The 20,201-nt window shown below is 43.2% G+C and overlaps 1 protein-coding gene across 1 annotated transcript in view; it reads left to right on the top strand.

Moving 5' to 3' along the window:
- Positions 1 to 2,159: 2,159 nt before the first annotated feature.
- The window catches only part of MME (membrane metalloendopeptidase), a 27,796-nt gene continuing 9,754 nt past the window's right edge, over positions 2,160 to 20,201 (top strand). The window contains exons 1-17 of the mRNA XM_015637734.2: positions 2,160 to 2,263; positions 2,467 to 2,636; positions 3,740 to 3,775; positions 7,402 to 7,563; positions 8,439 to 8,519; positions 9,229 to 9,324; positions 9,430 to 9,548; positions 10,249 to 10,314; positions 12,560 to 12,694; positions 14,050 to 14,151; positions 15,699 to 15,835; positions 15,941 to 16,034; positions 16,654 to 16,782; positions 17,406 to 17,504; positions 18,006 to 18,086; positions 18,955 to 19,058; positions 19,233 to 19,291. Coding sequence (XP_015493220.1) covers positions 2,477 to 2,636; positions 3,740 to 3,775; positions 7,402 to 7,563; positions 8,439 to 8,519; positions 9,229 to 9,324; positions 9,430 to 9,548; positions 10,249 to 10,314; positions 12,560 to 12,694; positions 14,050 to 14,151; positions 15,699 to 15,835; positions 15,941 to 16,034; positions 16,654 to 16,782; positions 17,406 to 17,504; positions 18,006 to 18,086; positions 18,955 to 19,058; positions 19,233 to 19,291 — 1,660 coding nt within the window. The 5' untranslated portion in view covers positions 2,160 to 2,263; positions 2,467 to 2,476. The remainder of the gene's footprint in view (positions 2,264 to 2,466; positions 2,637 to 3,739; positions 3,776 to 7,401; positions 7,564 to 8,438; positions 8,520 to 9,228; positions 9,325 to 9,429; positions 9,549 to 10,248; positions 10,315 to 12,559; positions 12,695 to 14,049; positions 14,152 to 15,698; positions 15,836 to 15,940; positions 16,035 to 16,653; positions 16,783 to 17,405; positions 17,505 to 18,005; positions 18,087 to 18,954; positions 19,059 to 19,232; positions 19,292 to 20,201) is intronic.

Genomic DNA, 20,201 nt, shown 5'->3' with positions numbered 1-20,201 from the left:
GAGGTGCAGTCCCCGCGGGCTGCCCGGCGATGCCCCATGGCATTGCCCGGCCAGCATGGGACAAGTTAAGATTGCACAAGTTAATGGAAATAAAAAAGCATTCCCGTGATATGCTACATTTTCTGTGGAGGCGACGCTGGGGAACCAAGTAAGGCACAAACCGATTTTAACAAACCCATCCCAAAACCAAAAGCTACTGCATTAATTAACTCCCTGTGCCATCTAGATCAGGATCAGTGGAAACATCTAAGCGTCAGGAGGCAGAGCAGAGGGGATCACATAAGCACCAGGAGAAGTATAAGAAAACCACAGTACCGAGGCTTGTATCTGCTTAAATTATTCCTACAGTTTCGCTGTGCTAGCAGTAGCACATAAAGCAGCTTCTACCTGCTGGTTTTTAATGCAGATGGTCTCAACTCTCTAAATAACTAGAAGTAAAAATTAGTCAGATGCCTTTAGACACGAGGAGTGCTCGTGCAGGAACAGAAAGATTAGCTCCCTTGGAAAAACTTAGATGACTGCAAAGAACATATTTGCACATGAAAGGTGCAGTGTTTCCTGCTGCTCTACGGAACTGTTTTCAGTGCTTAAAGCCACCACCAGAGTCAGGAGATAAGCATCATTGGTTCATTGAGGCTGCAAGTACTCAGAGGATCTGGGGACTCGGCAGTATTTAGTCCATACAGATAACATTTTCTTGCTGCTTATCTGGAAGTGAGAAGAGGATAATGGTTAATTTGCTTTTTTATTACCTATGAACTTCTAGCTCATTACTAATGCAGGGCAGATTTCTTTCTCCTTTGCACGTTTCAGTGGGATTTCAGTCTTGTGCCTCAGAGACCACTGGTTCATTTGACCAAAAATCCTGTTCTTCAGAGAAAAACAGCAGCTCACGAGGCACATGAAAGTAGTGATGGTCCCTGCAGGTGCAGAAAGACAGAGGCTGGGCAGACCTCAGGATTCCAGCCTCCTCGGAAGAGCTGCAGCTCTGGCACTGCCAGTCACCTCCTGCAGCTGATGTCCCGGGAGTAGTGACAGAAGGGCAGATGAGACACGCAGAAATAAGATGTCCTCTCGTTTCTGTAGAGGAACAGTGTACTTACATCTTTAGTACCACGTTATTTGACATCTTTAGTTTATTAATAAACATACACTTTAGGGACCTGTTCTTGTAGCAGAGGAGCCGCATTCTAGGGGAGGTGGACATCAGAGCAAAGAAGAGATTATTGGAAACTAAGGAATGTGAATCAGGCAGAAATGGGAGGTCCAGTGGAAAAGCAAAGACCGGCGATCTGAGAGATTGCAGAAATTTGAGGAGAGTTTGAGTTGGGATGGACACAAGTCAGCAATACAGCTAAGCCAGTTTAAAATAATGAAGTTCTGAGTCTTAGACTTGGCTGGATGCAGAGCCTGAGAAGGGTCCCTCACTGACTTACGGGGAGAGGGAGAGGGTGTAAGGAAGGTTGACCTTTGTGTGAGGGGTCTGGGGAATGTAGTGTCTCCATTATTTATCCCAGTGAAATTCTCATATTCTTTCCCATTGAATGGAAAGGGTGTGTACTGCTTGTGCCTGTAAAGAGCCCCAGAAAATGCTGGCAGGGATTTTCATTGTGAAATACTGAGAAATACATTGCTGTGTGTGTAGGGATTGGAATCTCAGCTGGTGAAGGAAAGTCTGGCCCTGGATAAGTAGGAGCAGGTGAAGGGAGAGCACAGCAGCACAGCAAAGGTGGCCCAGTTACCTGTGAAGAGCAACAGAAAGTGGGTCTCCAGCCCTGCTGCAGGAGCGTGAGCTCACTGCCGGCGGCGTTGCGTGACTCCTGTTTCCAGTGCTCTAACCCCCAAAGACAGCCCTGCTCACAGTTCTTTAAAAATTGCTGTGAAGGCTCACTGTCTTCAGTGTGAGTTTGACAGGCTCCCAGCAGAGCCTGATTTCTTTTTCTATATTTAGAGCCAGCTGTAAAGCTGTAGTCAGGAACTGCTTACATAATATTTTAGAAGTGACAGCGAAGCACAATGGCATATTTTGACCTTTGGCATTAGATAAGTAATTGGCAGGTTAAGTTAATTTTTATTCAAGCAAAGAGACTTGCTTTTTACTGCATGTGAACTCCTGTACCTTCACACAAGATTAAACCTCACAGATACGTTTTAAAAATAGGTTTTGGTTTGCTGGCCTTCCTTTTCTGTGTGGTGTGAAGGAAGCTCCTCCATGTGAAGAAACTCCAGTCTTCTGCTCTCGATCCATGACACAAAGTGCATGGTACGTGTGTGTATGTGTGTGTGTGTGTGTGCCCAGGCCTGGCAGAGGGCAGGATTCTTCATTCCTGACTGACAGCCCAGCAGTATTACAAATAATTGGAAAACTCACCTAGAAAACATCTTTGTTCCAGTGCACTTGAGGAGCCGGTTTCAAGCCCATGACTCAGAGTAAGTGCTCAGTGAATATTCCCTTTTCCATTCCAGACGCTGGGTTATGGGCAAGTCAGAAAGCCAGATGGATATAACTGAAATGAATACTCCAAAACCAAAGAAGAAACCGGGATGGAGTGGCCTGGAGATAGGGCTGGCCGTGGTGGTGGTGTTGCTGGCCATCGTGGCCATCACCATGATCGCCCTGTACGCCACGTACGACGGTGAGTCCGGGCACGCGGGAATGGGGAGGGTTTGGGGATGCTGCCTGAAATGTAAAGCTGCATCCACACTCCTTGTTGCTGGAAAAACTCACAAACTGCGTCTTTCCAACTGAGACTCGGTAAATTCGTTTGTTCATGCAAAGTTGTGGTAAACACAAACCATCTGCTTGTTCTGACTTAGGAATACTTCTGTTTGTAATTAATGCTTCAGTAAGCAAAAATCTCAACAAATTACAACATTGCTGAAGAAAACCAAACTCCAGGCCTTCCTTTGTGTTCCTGGAGATGCATGAAAACCCTATTCTTTTCCTTTTTGGCTGTTGCAGCAAGGACTCTCAGTGAGTGCAGTCATCCTGAGAGGTTTTGTGCTTCAGCAGCCAGAGCAAAATAATTTCATTCAGGTGGAAATACCCTGATAATTTTTGGGAAAGATAACACAGAGAAGCTAAAATTTCCATCTAGTGTCAAACTAGAATTTTTCCTTATATTGGGAATTAAGTGCTTTAATTTTGAAGTACTTAATAGTTTTGTTTAAGCTTTTTATTGAAGTGTAGTTCAATGATGGGATGGAAAAATGCCATTATGGGACAAAAAACTTTTATTTTCAAAGTCTCAAAAGGAAATATTTTCATGTTTCTGAATCCTGTATTTTGTTCAGAAGACTTCAGAGTGAATGTCTGAGAATTTTCATATAATTCCTTGAAAATCCTTTTGTCATTGTAAAGTATTGCTAAATTCAAACTGGCTTTGTAATTCTCTTCAGTCCTTGAGCTATTTTTCTCTAAATTGCTTCTTTGTTATAAAAATAATATTTTGCCCACCTCCAATTGATAGGACATTTTCCTCTGATGACTCCAAAAATTCCACATGATGAGTGACTAGCACTGAATTACCCTAAAGGGTTCAAGATGATGATATTTTTAGAGCCTGATCCTATAAATATTCCCTTACTGAGTGTAATGTGTCCATTCATATTATCTTACTGTACAGGCAATTAAATTGCAGTGTACAGTAAGATAATATGTCAATGGAAATATTTACAGTAGATTTTATTATACTGACATTGAGTAAAGAATTAAGATTATGATTGTATTCTCTTTTAGATGGGGTTTGTAAGACGCCAGACTGTATCAAATCAGGTAAGAATGAAAATACGTATGTTTTAAATTAATGTATGTGTTTTTAAACATGGAATTCTCCCATGTAACTGCAGGCAAGAGTGGCACGTGAAAGTGTGGGTCTGCTACCCCACACGATTTTCTTAGCATAGTTCTTCTCCAAAAGTAAACTCCTGTGCTATGATCTTGTCAATCTTACAAAGTCATGCTCCATGTCCAAAAGATTCAGTTTGTTATATTCTGACAATCTGCTTCATCCTTCAGTGACAAGTGCAGTTGTAAGAGTCCCAGGAACACAGCATCCCAAGGGAGGCTCCCAAAAGGTTCTGATTTGTAGACACCATTTAGACTTGCAGATACACCAGAAACAGCACAGGAAAATCAGTGTATTGATTTCCTTACTTCCATGGGACTACTGGCTTCAGGCTGCTCACACCCCAGTCCTGTTGGAGTCAGGGAAAGCCCCAGGGCAGCCCCTCATCCCAGGAACTGCAGATTGTCATCAGCATGGGACAGACATAAGGTTTATTTCAGGTGGCCATCACTGTCTTTTCATTCCACTTCCAAGGTGTTCTTCTCCCAGCATGAAAGCTCATGCTGTGGTTTGGAAAATGAGCCAATTAGTTCTCTAGCAGATTGTTTTTAATCTCTGCTGATGCTCATTCTCAGCTAAATACACATTGCTACAAGGGAGTTCAGACAGACTATCTGATGATGGACCAACTCCAAAAGGAAAAGCAGGAAGTTTGGAGCAATGAGGCACAATGTAGCAAAAATGCCTAAATTAATTAATCAGAACAATTTTGCCCTTTTATGCTTCTGTTAAACGCTTTAACAGCATTTAACCTCTGGAAAGGGATAAAGTGAAGATACTGATACAATTGATTGTTCATTTGAGAGAAGAGCTGCAAATAAATGATCAGAAGAAAAAAAAATGTAGTAAAACAAATAATGATCAAATAAAGAAGAAAAAATGTAGTGAGAATTCACTGGTTATACCCAGGGTAAAATACCAGTAACTGCATGGCACTGTTATCCATGGATTTGTGAGACCACTGCAGTGTAGCACAGGAAGATACGATGGAGTTTGTACATTTGAGCATTTTTTGGATAAGCTGACACACTCTGTTAACTTCCCTGAGCTCAGGCAGCACAGCCTGATGGAACAGGGGATTTTGATCTCTGTTTCTTACCTAGGTAAGCACATTGTTTTGCTCCTGAATCCTCCCCAGGTCACTGGTTGCTTTGCCATCTTATATTACTTTATTTGTAAGCCATTAAAGCAACAACTGACAGTCAGGAGTATACAATAAGATTAATCATTACATTGATCATATACAAGTGTATGAAGCTCTACATTCTTGGTGGCAGGTAAGAACTGAGTAAACAAGTGACAGTAGGAACAAAGCCAAACACTGGTTTGTCACAGCAACACTGAGCACTAATGAAGAGTACACTGTGTATTGCCTGTATTTGTACAGGTATGAATTCACCTGGATTAGAGATAGAATAACAAAATATTCCTAACATAATCACATTCCCTTGATTATAATATATCTGTGGTATCAGCCAAATAATGAATGGTTATCTTGGGGCTCAGGTGTGCAAATAACACTCATGAAGAGAGTATTCTGCATGGTCATATTTAGTGTATGTACTTCACACACAGCCCTACATGAAAAACCACAGTTCCCACAGCTGAGCTCTTTCTGGTACTTTTGCAGTATTTAAGCTTTAAGTTCTGATAAAAGTTGGATAGCTAATGTTGGCTGGCCTGGACCTTGGAGCAGGAGAGTTAAAAGAGATGATTATTTCTGAGTGACACGAGCAGGCACAGAGGATCACCCCGGTGCTGCCTCCAAGCAGAGCAACCCGGCTGCACAGTTCAAGCCAGGTTTGGTATCACACTGGTAATGATCTCTCTCATTTAAGCAAGATGTGGATTTCTCCTGGGTTTTGTTGTGAGGTTTTCCCCTAAGTGACAAGTCAATGGATATGGGCCATGTTTTCTTGGTGTCAGATGTTTCTGTCCTTCTGTAAGTGTTTGGCAGGGCTGTGACTGAGCCAGCTGGGCTGTCCACTCCTGCCTAGGAAAGTCTGTGGTGCTGGACTGACACATGCCAAGGTCATCCAAGGGACAGTGATGCCCTTCAGGTGCTGCCCTGGTCTGGCAGAGAGATTCAGAGGGATACCCTTAAAACAGGAGATGTTAGGAATAGTTACAACTTTCCTCTTTCACAGCAAATAGGTGGAGTTAGGACAGGAATAAACTGCAGCATTCAAAACACTCCCCTTCCCCTAAGTGAAACAGAGCAAAAAAGACAGAAACCAGAACCAAAGCTTCCACAATCCCAGAGCACTTGGGGCTGCAGCAAGTGTCACACTTAGTAAAAACATGACTGAATTTCCCAATCTCTTGGCTGTTGCCATGATCCTGTGTCCCTTCAAATAGAAGTCACCCTGAAGCCATTGACTTCAGAAGGAAAACCACCAGCTAGGAGACTTTGCATCTCTTTCCACAGTGGGTTTTATGCTACTGAAGCAGTCTGAGGTTGAAAATTCACCTGTCCATGGCTGTTTCCATCCTGCAGGCACTGGAACATAGTAAAAACATCAGATGTTGGCCTAGAATGGAGCACTCCTAAGCCAACAGAAAAATGGGGGCAGGAAAATCAACACCACAGACTCTCTCCATTTCCACCAGCACAGGAGACATGGAAAATATTGAAAGTACTGGAAAAATAACTATAAATATTTGACTTGCCCATGTGGAGGAATGAACACTTGAAATCACAAGCCTCATAATTTACTAAAAATAGTGTCAGAAAAATGGGAAGAATATTCAGTATCCTGGGAAATTCAGAGGTATCCCTAGCTCTTGCCTGACTCCTAAGATCTCTCCTTTCTGTGACACTCTGTTCTGGCATCCTGGTGGTAGAAGCAGTCTGGGTGGAATAGGAATAGGTACAGGGAAAAGCCCAGAGAGTTTATGGACAGCAGCTGGGAAGCTGTCATCAAGGATTTGGATTTCGCTGAGAATCCCTGTCACGACTGGCCAGTCTTGGACAAGCGACTGCAGAGGGTCAAAGAGATAGCAAGAGGCAGTATCAGTTCTAGAGTAAAATGTGGAGCAAGTCTAAAAATGAGTGTAGCTTCCAGAAGGCATTAATGGAAAAAACCTTTCCTGACAAGAACTGAAATAGTGCCACAAAGTCAGTATTTTATTGAAATAGACAGGATTCAATTGAGTCTAAATCACACATAATTACCAAAATTCCATTACAGCGGATACTTAACCTCTGCTACGTCTTGTGCTTTTAATGTCCCTTTTCACCACATTTCAGTACAAAGAAGGGTGAGTGAAGGGTAAATGAAACATCCTACATTTTATTTAGAGCTGAGTGACCACTCACAGGGAGCAGGAACATCTGTCAGTTTACTGCCAGTAAACACAGCCAACTGGAAAGTATGGAAGTTGTGGTCAGCACAGGAATAGTAATTCCTTGTTCGCCAATGAGAACTTTGTTTGGTCTAGAACATTCAAGTAAGCTTGAGCCTATTCTAAACTAAATGCATTTATGACTTCCCTCTTGAGAGAAGCCAAGTGCATCGGTGTGTTTCTGTGAAGGCTCTCTGTGTGCCCGCAGCCGCGCGGATCCTGGAGAACATGGACCCCAGTGCCAGGCCCTGCCACGACTTCTACCAGTACGCCTGCGGAGGGTGGCTCAAGAGGAACGTCATCCCCGAGACCAGCTCCCGTTATAGCAACTTTGACATTTTGAGAGACGAACTAGAAGTTGTTTTAAAAGGTCAGTGGAGTTTGGGGACTAAATAAAGTTTCTTCTTTACGTGTTATCCTAAGAAGTTGTGGTTTTCTAGCAAAGCTTAAAATACTAGCAGATATTTCAGGTTTTTGTGTTTGGTTCAAGACAAATCTGCCCCAAACTGTTTGCTTGGAGAGTTCTGGGAGTGTGTTGCTGTGTCTGACACTGAAGCAGAGCTGAGCAGACCTGCCCTTGCTGGTATCTGCAGATCAGAACAACTGCAGTCCCCACCCTGAGCCTGCCCCAGCGACAGCACCAGGCAGCTGAAGGAGGAGGAGGAGGAGGAGGAGGAGGAGGAGAGGGAAGTCTGGCTGTATCCACATCAGCTGAAATGCTGGAAGCTGCTCTCTGGCAGCCCATGTCCTGCATATCTGTGTTCCATCAGAAATCCCAAAGAGCCAGGCAAGCCTTTTTCCTACCTGTCATAGCAACAGTATCAAATTGTTCACCATGCCTTTTTTCAGGTGAAAATAACAGAGTCCAAGAAGTCACTCTGTTCTCATGTGATGCTCTCCAACCCGCTCTCTCCAGGCTAAATACCTTTTTTTTTTTCCCTTGGCCTATCTCCTGGTTTTGCCAGCTGTGTCTTCACACAATAGCCTGGTTGCTTAAAACCTGTCCCTGAGAAGTCAGAGCGTTTGTCTTTCCCACAGGGTGACCTACAGAGTATCTGCTATCGGTTACATCCCCCGTACTAACACAGACTGCAGCCACTGCAGGGCTTTTCAGCTCCAGAGCTTTTCCCCTCAGCCTCCCTGGAGCTGGCCACGGACACAGAGCGCTCCTGGCCCAGCCCTGCTGCTCAGGACCCACCAGGATGGAGCAGGAATGATCACTGTGCTCATCTGTGTGTGTTTCAGATGTCCTCGACACCCCCAGCACCAACGATATCCCAGCGGTGCAGAAGGCAAAAACTCTGTACAGGTCCTGCATAAATGAAAGTGAGTGTTCCCTGAGGCCACTGCACACAGGATTCCTGCACAGCACCCACGGGGCCCTGCCTCAGGCAGCTGCACTTGTATCCTGTTCTGGGCATCCCTTCTCAGATATCCTCAGAGAAAATGAAAATGTATCTGTTCTATAGAGTCCAGTCAGAATGTCAGCAGTAAAATTGGTATTGTACCTCCTGCTTTACTACCTTAGGTATTTTAGGTAACTTCAGTTACTTTAGGTAACTCTTTGGTTACTAATTTGCTGCAGATATATAAACTCAAATCCTTTCAGTTAAATGGGAATTAACTTGTTTTGAAGAAGTTACCAGGCATGAGATGAAAACTACCTGGCACACCAGGCTCTGCCATGAGAACAGAGCAGTAAAACTGTTTGCAGTGCTTCTTAAATCACATTTTTATAGTTTTTGTATCAGTAGGAATACTTTTCAAAACTATTATTTCAAACTATCAGCAGAGAGAAAAAAAAAGACAGTACTTCAATGTCATGGTCCCAGGGATCTGCATATGCTGTTTGTGTCTGGAACATTTTTACATTAAATGTTAAAACACAGTCATACATCAGAGCAAACTGCTGCTGTGGTGATGGGGGAAACAGTTCTCAGCTTCATTGTTCTGAACTCATTATAATACATATTTTAATATATAACATTTGTGGGGTTTAAAATGTCATGGTAACTTGTTTTATTTTTTCCAAAAGCTGCCATTGATAGCAGAGGTGGAAGGCCTCTAATTAGTTTATTGCCAAATGTGTCTGAGTGGCCTGTAGCAACAACTAACTGGAATGCTTCCTATGGTAAGATAACCTGTGCTTATTTCCTTTTCGTAAAAATATCTAAGTTATTTAATTTATTGCTTACCAAAAATAGAGACTGACTGACTATACCTTTCATTTGCTTAGGTACTGCTTGGACAGCTGAGACAGCTATTGCACAGCTCAACTCCAGATATGGAAAAAAGGTCCTTATTAATTTTTTTGTTGGAACAGATGATAAAAATTCCACAGCACATATCATTCACGTAAGTCTGCCTTCCTTATGTTGATCATAAAAGTGCAGCAGATAACTGGAAGCACAGACATAAATGTTAACAAGGAGAAAGATCAGTGATTTGAATTTGACCTTAGTACTTTGTAGATGAATTTGTGAATTAATGTAGTTTTCAGCTGAGACTCTGGGTTTGCAGTTCCCTGTGTGTTCTCCAAGCTGACATGGTTGTTGTGTGCACTCATACACTGTTACTGTCAGTGAGATGGGAATGACAGAGACAGAAAGGTCATCTCTGAAACTCGAACATCCAGACAAGGCAGGAGAAGTCTGGTGCCTGCTGGGATGCAGCAGTGAGAGGAGCAAAGGGCCAATCTCTCCTGTCAGTGGGTGGATGGAGCCGTGAGCACTTCACGTGCAGGGATTTCAGGGATGCAGGAGCTGCCTAGCTTGTCTCTGGGCTGTTTTGTCATCTGTACTTCACCTGTTTTCACACTGGCTACCAGTGCCTTGCAGTGTTCAGCAACAGGAGAAGAAAAAGATTGAAAAGAAAACCAAAACATTTAATGAGAATGAAAATAGTCAAAGGTGGGCAGCAGGATGAGAGAGGAACGCCCCTGCAGCCAGAAAATAATTTGGCCAGTGAAGCATCAGCGCCTGTAGTTACCAAAAGAACAGCATAATGCTCTGCCACTTCCCCTTAAGCACTTCTCAGTTTTTATTTGCATTTACAGATTGATCAGCCTGGGCTGGGCCTGCCTTCTCGGGACTACTACGAGTGCACTGGTGCATACCAAGAGGTGAGTGGGAGCTGACACACTGCTGCTGGCAGTTCTCATGTTTTAACCTGTGTTTTCAAGGCAGCTGCTTGACTTTTTAAGACCTTTTGGAAGGAGATAAATATAAAACAATTTAGCTTTGTTACAAAGCCTCTGCCAGGCTTCACAGCTGGATCAAGAGCTATCCCCTGGCTGTCAGAGTTGTATTTAGACAGAATAGAAGTGGTCATGATCAGCCCTGTTCTGTCACTGCAAAAAGGAGGCCACTTCTGAGCTGTGACCAACTGGCAGCAACTGGCAAATGCTGCAGGTGAACTACTTCCACCAGGAATAGGCTTGGAAAGAAAAACAGAACATTCAGAACCAAGGACACACTTTGCTGCATGAAAGATCTGAAAAGATCACAGTCTTCCACATCAACTGCTGAACACAAACACAGCAGCAAAAGGATGTGATACCACAGAAATGGCTCAGATACCTGAAACCTCACATGGTCTCCTTTAATTCTTGTTTACTCATTACTTCTACCGGTCTCATTAACCTGTTAGCACTGACACTGAATCCCTGTTGCTAATCTTGGATGTGCTTTAAGTCCTTGAGAGCTGATGGGTGTCTGTGCTGAAGTCATGGAGCTGAAACTGCTACCACAGTGACCTTTAATTAACCACATTCCTTCTGTGTAATTAAATGCAGAAGCAATGAGAAAGTGTACAGGCCATTTGGGTATTTTGCTGATGTGCCAACAGTTAATAGTGATTATATTTGATTACAGATCACATGCTCATTAAGACAATCATTGCCATCTGAACTGCTCAGTTCCATGTGAGATGGCCTTTAGGAGCTGGCTCACATTGCACAATCTGCTCCTTCCATGTGTTGTGTTAACTGCAGCACTGAGAGACAATTCCCGTCCTCTGACCTACCTGAGTATCAGCTCTGCACTGCTGCAAAGCAAAGGAGGAAGTATTGTTGAAAAACAGCTTTATCAGTGGCAGGCAGGTTCCAGTGTCCCAGTGTCCTCCCAAGCAGGACTGCTCCAAGGGAGAGCTGCTCCTCCCAGCCCCACTCTCCAGCACAGCCTGCTCCTGGCTCTGCTTCCTGCTGTGTAATTCCACTCCAGGAGCTGCAAACATCATCTCTGCCTCCTGCTCCTTCCCACTGGCCTCTGGCCTCTGCCTCTAGCAGGACTTCCCACCCCAGAGCTACAGGTGGAACCTGCCAATAAGATAATTTAAAAATCTTTTTCTCTTGTAAGATACAGGATGGCTCTGCTCAGACAGGAGTGATTCTGATGTCTTAAGTTTCCACTGGAATAGCTGAGATTATTTATACAGTCCACTTGAAATTAGCTGACTTAGTTTTTTGCTACCTGACTTAAGAGCTGCACTTAGGAGAAAAAAAAAGTCACTGACTGGCACCTAAAAGTCTCTGTAACTTACTGGTTTGAGGTAATAGCTGTATTGAATTTTATGATGTTTTTTACAGGGTTGTTATGCACTGTCTTTTGTGACTTGTTGTAGCTGGCAGTGGTTTCATGGGCTTTTTTCTTTCTGAAATGAACTCTCTTGCTTGCAGCTGGCACTGGGAGTTCAGCCCTTTGAGCTGCTGTGAGCCTTGTCCCTGTCTCATCCCTGTCCCTGTCCCATCCCTGTCCCTGTCCCATCCCTGTCCCTGCTGGCAGCTCTGTGCTGCCCAGCCCCTGTCCCTGTCCCATCCTTGTCCCTGTCCCATCCCTGTCCCTTCTGGCTTATCATCAGTGAACTTTTTAATGATAAATTTCATATATATTGTCTATAGTATACCTAACTTTGCATACAGCAACAAGAGTTCTGTTTCAAGAAGCACTGGAGGAGTGCATCAGGGAGTGCTTTTCCCACAAAGCCAATTCCCTTGTTTTATGTTCCTGGGAACACAGCTCTTTAGAAACAGTATTTTTGGAAGCTGTAATTAAAGTGAGCTAGAAAAAACATGGGTGATGGTTTAAATATGGACACACAAATGTCTCAGTGTAAATAATGCAAACAGTGCGGTCGCTGGGAGTGTTCAGCTTTGAACAGTGCTCCAGTTACCCAGCAGTGCTCTGTGAGGGGATGTTCACACTTAATTTCCAGTTGTGATCTAACCCTATTTCCCATTAAATTGACCTGTTTAAATAAGGGATGAAGAACTGTAGTTCATAAAAATGAAGATGAAATCTTGAAGATAATTAAGGTATGTTCTACTTTGAAGAACTTTGTCTTAAAACTGTTCCTGTTTTTTCCTGCAGGCATGTTCTGCCTATGTTGATTTCATGATTTCTGTAGCTAAACTAATCCTACAAGAAAGAAATATTTCTGTCAATGAGAATGAGATTTCTGAACAAATGAGAAGAGTTATGGACTTGGAGACGGAGATTGCCAATGTAAGAAAAACATCTTTAAACTATCCTTTAAATAACTGACTTTTCTTCATGATATCTGAGAGCTGACTGTAAAGTGAGTGGTTAGCTTGGTTTGCTGATGCTGCTTTGTGGGAGTAGAAATATGTGGAACCTGTTGTACCTGAAGGAACAGACAGAAATACAGCTGTGTTCTGGGAGGAGCAAGGGAAAGTATTTCAGGCAGCTGTTTTCCAAGCAATGAAATGTTTTATCCTGATCTGTTCACAGAAGCCTTGCAAGAGCAGAGAGAGACAGATCTGGGCTTTGGTTAATGTGGTTTGGAGTTCTGGGAGATGCTTTGGGGCCTCTCCTCCCTTTGTCCTGTTTCCCTGTGGGCTGTTTGGATCCCAGAGCAGCAGATTCCCAGCCCCTGGCCTGCTGTGAACACAAAGTCATGTTTGTGCTGCACAAGCTGCTCCACAATGCTGATTGTTCCAAGGGCATTTTTAACCAAACATTGTTCTCCCTTAAAAGAAAAAGACAAAGGAAAAATAATATTAATTTGACTTTGGAGAAATAGTGAGAGTTTGAATGTGCATGGAGAAAACCAAAGGCATTCATGAGCAAACCATGGCTTATTATCATTAACCATTGCAGCAGGATCTGAAGCTGAGGATGACCATGAAACAGGCTGAACACATATTTTATAGCTTCAGCTATTTTTGAAGTTACACTGATAGTAAGGTCAAGTACTTGGGAAAACCATTTCTATAAACTAAAACCGTCTGATTTTGATTTTCTTCATTTTTGTGAGAAACACATCTCTGGGCTTGGATCAGAGATAGGAAATTATTATCAAAAAGGGAATTCATTGAAGAAAGGTTTTAAAGAGGAGTATGAAAGGAACCCACAGCTGCAATGTCCCTGCAGCAGTTGCTGCTGGTGGAGTCCAGCTGGTGTTGGGGAAGCTGCCACTGCCTGGGATTTTAACCTTTCATCCAAAACTCAGTATCAGCCTGGATGTGACTGAAGAGAGCTGGCATTGTGCTCTTGGGAATTTGTTAAAAAAACACAGAAAAACCCCACTGAATGCACAATAGAATAGGAAAGCGGAAGCGGAAGAGAAGGATAGAGATAAAAGGAGGCTTGGCATAACTGATTTCTCAAAGCACTTTAAAAGGGTGAAATCTGTTGTTGTGGATGCAGATGTTGCAGTCAGCAGTGCACACTGCCAGTGCCCAGAGCAGCAGTGAGCTGTGTGAGCTGGGGGTTGTGTCTCCCCAGCAGTACCTGGCTCACAAACAACACACAGGACAGCCGTGCACCCTGGTCAGAACTAAAACTCCTGGGAACTGACTCAATATACTCAGTAATTTTCTCCTGATTAATTCTGACAGGCAACAACAAAATCAGAGGACAGAAATGATCCACTTCTGCTGTACAATAAAATGACCTTGGCACAACTCCAAAAAAACTTCACACTGAAAATCAATCATAAGGTGAGTGATCAATAACCTGTTATTTTAACCTCTAATTTATCACTCATGGGATTAAACAATGAAGCCTGATTTATTTTTTTTTTCTGTTAAAGACATGACATATTTGCAATTGAACCCTGATGTGCACAGCCTTACCTACTCTGCTGATGACACTGAACTCTACTCACATTCTGTACCCACTGCTTCTCCTAACCTGAAGGAGAACATCTTCCCATCTGCCTCAACATAAAGAGATGGAAAAGCACAAAGGAAAAATAAAATATCCAGTGGAATGTGTTTCTGCCCATGGCAGGGGGTTGGAAATAGTTGATCTTTAAGATCCCTTCCAACCCAAGCCATTCTGTGATTCTGTGATCCTGTTCCTTATCCTCTTGGGTTCAGGAATGAAAGTCCAGCCTGCAGCCACCAGCTGCTTCAGGGTTTAGTGGACTACTCAGCTCCACTCTGTTTGTCCAGGGCTGCAGACTCAGAACAAAAATCCAGTTTGTCCAACATTGCCTCTGTAAATATTGCTCCCAAGGCAAGCAGAAAGGAGCCCAGGCTGTCAGGCCCATGATATAGGACAATTCTCCACATCCCTCCCACTGCAGCTCCCCCGGGATGTGTCAGCTCTGCTCTCACCCTGAGCCATGTGCTGTTTGTGCAGGGCAGCCTTTGACTCATGGCACCAGAGTGCAGCTGAAATCCAGCCCAAGCTTTGCTAACACAGTGCTGTATAGTCAGGAACATAATGCTGTACTGAACATGGGTAGTTTTTATTCTCATGACTTTTATTGAGGTTTCTGAGGCCAGTAAGGTGCAATGAAACACTGTTATTCCTGGCACTTTTTCATATTCACTGCAATTTTATTGACTTTAATTCTCTGACAGTTCCCTCCTGCCTGGTTTAATTGGTTTCATAACTCACTGTCTCCCACAGGTGTAGTTGGTTACCATTACAGTCATCCTGTCAGAAAACAACAACTCCTGTCATAGAATGGCATTGCCCTGGTTATTATTAGTTCCTGAGGGGTGCTGCAGATCAGCACTAATTTAAATTTATTCCTAAATGCTCAAAAGACACTTGATGGGAGTTGGTAGCGTTGTAATGTCTAAGGATAGAACAGCAATTATTCCCAAGATTAGCTTGAAGTTTGCTGTTTCTCTCTAAGACCTGCAGTGACTGCTCCTGAAAGCTCATCTGCTCTCATCAGCTACTTCCATTTGTCTGGTGGAAGACATTACCTCTTCCAACAAACCTTTCCAAAGGTACAGGCAGGGAAAAGTCACCAACACTTCCTAAAGTAATAGGCAGAACAGAAACTAAAAATTAACAAAAAATCATGTTAGTTTGAAATCAAAGCAATTTCTCTACCCTTTCTGCCAAATACCCCCTGTGTTAACAACATTTTCAGAGCTATAATGATCTCAGGCCAGTTCTTATTACAATGATCCCATTTATAAGTAGTGCAAATATTAGGGAAACCAAAGGCAGAGAATTTGTGTCATGCAAACATATTTAAACTGTTTATGATTGGACCATATCATAATGCATGTTGATTTTCTAGGTGTTCAACTGGTCAGAATTCATAAATGCTATCATGTCAACTGTCCAAATCAATGTTGACAACACAGAACATGTCATTGTTTATGACCCTGACTACCTTCTCAAGCTTGGGTCTATTCTTGAAAAATACTCTTCCAGGTAGGTGTGATAAGCATTTGCTATTTGGTATTTGCATTTTTCTTTTCAGAACACTTAAAATGCCTCAAAACATCAGCAGCTTATTATTGTTGTTTTGTTGAACAGAGACCTTCAGAATTACATGACCTGGCGATTTGTGATGGATCTTGTCAACAGCCTCAGCCGGGACTACAAGGACACGAGGAATGCTTTCCGTAAGGTGCAGAAATTCATCTCTCCCCAAGTCTTAATGATGGCTTTTGTGAGCCACAAAAGACAGCTTTTCTATGGAGGTGTAGTATATAAATATTTAATGGATTTTGGATTTTGCACACAAAAGCCAGACGCGTTTGCTGAGCCTCTGCTGGAGTGTATCTATAATTTATGGGATTTATGCCAGATAGCTGGGTAGATTTGAAAGCAGTGCTCTGGTACTTGGTCTCTTGTTTTTCCAAATCTAAATTAATCCCCATTTTGGTATCAGAACAGTCCAATTTATTTGCAAGGGATTACAGTTCTGACTGACTTGTTAGAAACTCTTCATCATCCAAAGGAATATATTCCAAGGCAAACATTATGGCCTCAATCTTGGTTTTCAGTCATTTGAGACTGATGATAGCTTAGTGCTTTTAAGGAAATGCTGAGCAATTTCAGCAACTGGACATGGAAGTTTTTAGTATTTCCACAGCAGAATTTCTCCCTCTGTAAGAATTTTTGTAAAGATGCTGCCCTTCCAGAGCGAGTGCAGCTGGGTGCCCCAGCCAGGAGTGTGAGCTGGGTGTGCTGGGCTTTCAGAGGCTGCCCTGCCAGCTCTGTTTGCCCTGCTCTTGTGTCCCCAGGCCCTTTATGGCACCAGCTCCGAGAGCGCTGCGTGGCGCCGCTGTGCCAACTACGTCAACGCCAACATGGAGAGCGCCGTGGGCCGGCTCTACGTGGAGGAGGCCTTTGCTGGGGACAGCAAACACGTGGTAAAGCCCTCAGCCCCTCAGCCCAAGTGCCACCAAAGTGTCACTTTGTCACCACCATGCTCGTCCTGACACAGCTGTCACTGCACCTTTTATTGCAGTGTAATCAAAGTGGGTTTGGTTTTTAAGTTTGTATTAAAGTGTTAATAATGGTTATTGCAAAGGTTTTAAAATGCAAGTTTTTATTAGAGTACAGTGTGAAATGTGGGGATTGCAGGTGCACAGCTGGAGGGAGAGAGGCTCCTGCCTGCTCTCTGAGCCAGGTGCATGGGCAGGCTGTGCACGAGCCAATCCTCACACCCCAGGAGCAGCTGGCACCTGCAGCCACTGCTGTGCTTTGAGACTAATTCACATCCTGCCACCACTGGGCACAGGGGCAACTGGCTATTTCTGTTTGCCTTCAGCCACACAGAAAGTTCCTGAAAATGGACCTGAAGCAAAGCCTTCCAGTGATCACCACTGGAGTGAAACAAGCCATTTTTGGGGCTGGCACAAACACAATGATTCCATCAGATGAACAACATCCAGCGGGGCAATGTCTATCAGGGTTTGGTTACCTGAATGACTGAACTGCATTGCCCACCATCTTACTCTGTGGGTTTGTAACATTCTGATGTTTTTTCCAGGTTGAAGAAATGATTGCAGATATACGTGACGTTTTTATAAAAACCTTAGATGAACTTCCCTGGATGGATGCAGAGACCAAAAAAAGAGCAGAACAAAAAGTAAGTTTTGTCTGAAATATTGGTAATGCGCAGTTCAGTATGAATTGGTATTTTAATTGTTTATCCTGACAAAAAATAAGCAGTAGCTTCTATCACTCTATTATAATAGAAACACATTTAGAGCTGTGCTTATACAGACACAGCAGCTTAGGATTCCATGGGAAGGGGCCTCCAGAGATAGGCACACAAAATGGGTAGAATCTGTATACAAGATTAAGACTTTTCAATAAGTGATTAACTTTCAAATAAGTGATTAAGGAGCTAGATAATGAATATCTACAAGAAAACAATACTGAAAATGAAAATTATTTCTGGCTATTAGGAGGAATAGGATAAAACCCATAAACTTGTGCTTTCAATGAATAAAAAATGTGAACAAAACTTATATATAATTAACATCCTGCGGTTTCCGCAGTGGCTTCCATATTGTCTTTCTTATATAACTTATTATTTAAAAACATGGCTGGATTTGCTATGGATATCAAATTCCCTTGTCCCTAGGCAACAGCAATTAGAGAGAGGATTGGTTATCCCGATGAGATTGTGACAGATGACAACAAGCTCAACAGCGAGTACCAGGAGGTAAGTTTGCACAAGAGGCAGGAGAATTAGAGAATTCAAAGAAAATGTGCATTTGCTTTCCTTGCCCCACGTGCCCAGAACAGCCCCAGGTGTGCCCAGCTGCAGGGGAAGGGAGGAGGTGTGAGCAGCCAGCCTGGTAGGGCTGACCCAGCACAGGATGTGGCACATCTGACCCAGCACAGGATGTGGCACAGAGATGTGACAGGCTGACCCAGCACGGGATGTGGCACACAGATGTGACAGGCTGACCCAGCACGGGATGTGGCACACAGGTGTGACAGGCTGACCCAGCATGGGATGTGGCACACAGGTGTGACAGGCTGACCCAGCATGGGATGTGGCACATCTGACCCAGCACAGGATGTGGCACACAGATGTGACAGGCTCTGATGGACATGTCCACATTCTGGAGGGATTGTGTGAGGACAAGCACAGAGCCATGGTGGCCAGTGCAGTGTTCCACCTGGCACAGACTGGCCCAGCTCTGGGCAGTGCATGCACAGACACAGAGCTGACTGGGGTGTTTGTCTGAGCTGGAACTGCTCCTCAGCAAACTGGCAGCCACTGGCTTGCAGCAGGCAGCTCCAGAGGTTGGGCCAACAATTGCTGAATCCCACTCAAAATATGTATAGAAAGAGAGAATGAAGAGCTCTGGAAAAAATACCCAGCAGCTAACATAGATTCAGCTACAATATCAACTCTGTGATGTAGCAGAGCTCTGCAAACCAAGGTCTAACTGTAGATCAAAAAATACTCTTAGAAATGTGTTGCTTAGCTCATCATGCTTAAGACTAGATCTTCCTGATCCATGTGTCTTACCCCATATCAGTAACACCACCACTAACTTCTCTTCCCCTTTTCTTTTTAGTTGAACTACAAAGAAGAAGAATACTTTGAAAACATTATTCAAAATTTAGTATTTACCCAGAAGAAAAGGTTGAAAAAGCTTCGAGAAAAGGTGGACAAAGAGGAGTAAGTATTTAATATTACTATGTCTAGTCTTTTATCCAGTTTGCACAGGAGAAGGTACCTTCCAACCTCAAATATTCTGTGATTCTGTTACACAGTTTCTAGGTTTATTCCAGCAATCATTAATTTTGCCATTAACAATTGAAATACTAATGTTTATTCTTCTGGTGTTACCAGGTGGATAAGCGGAGCTGCTGTTGTCAATGCTTTTTACTCAGCAAGTAGGAATCAGATAGGTAAGGTTTACCAATTTGTTGATGCCTAAATTATCTATTTTTTATATATGTACTTTTAAAATCAGGAAATGAAATTATCTTCATATTACAAATTTGAGTGTAAAGATTTCCAATGTCAGCCTACCCAAAACCAACAGTGGAAATAAAAAACTCCATCCATTCTGGCTAAAGATTAGAACCACATGGAGGCCCCAAGGTTTCTCATCTTGTGAACCATCCCAGCTCCCTTCACAGTGTTGCAGGGCTCACAAGAGTCCCAAAACATTTCACAACATTAATTATACTTCTCCATATTTCTGTCACGTACATTCTGCAAACAGTGTTTAAATTTTAGTCATCCAAATGTCACAGACTGCAGTGTCCTTTCTAGACCATCAGTGAGGCACTGTGATCCACCAACTCCTGAAAACAAGTCTAAAAAATGAAAAAAAACTTGTCCTGCAGAGCTCTGCACAGAAATGAAGTAAGATTATTTCTTGATGTGAGCATTTAGCTCTTTCCTGAACAGTTAACACAAAAACTTCCAGAAGGCTTTGTTTGAAATAGCTTTGTTCAGTAATTTGTAGGAAAGGAATCATGATGTGGAAGACTGAAACTGGTGACTGGCAGTTAATGTGAGTCATAAATTCTTACCTCATCCGTTAACTATGGCATGCACAGGATAATTAAAGCAGTCTGATCTTTAGAGTGATGTCTGAATTAGCTTAGAGCCAGACTTTAAAGAAACCCTCTAAAGAGCAGTTGTGTGCAGGATGTGTAGGGCCCTTGAGCTCTGTTGCTCCATGTGGGTATGGTGTGAGCTGCACTGCTCCATCAGCACTTCAGACCATGAGGAAGCCACTCAGCTTCCACAGGGCAGCTGAGCTGCTGCTGGCCAGGCAGTGTGGCCAGGCATCCATCATCCATCCAT

The sequence above is a fragment of the Parus major genome, chromosome 9 (genome assembly GCF_001522545.3).
Source record: "Parus major isolate Abel chromosome 9, Parus_major1.1, whole genome shotgun sequence".
In the NCBI taxonomy this organism is placed as follows: domain Eukaryota; kingdom Metazoa; phylum Chordata; class Aves; order Passeriformes; family Paridae; genus Parus; species Parus major.
Note: the sequence above shows the minus strand (reverse complement) of the source record. Positions and strands in the feature narration are given on the sequence as shown.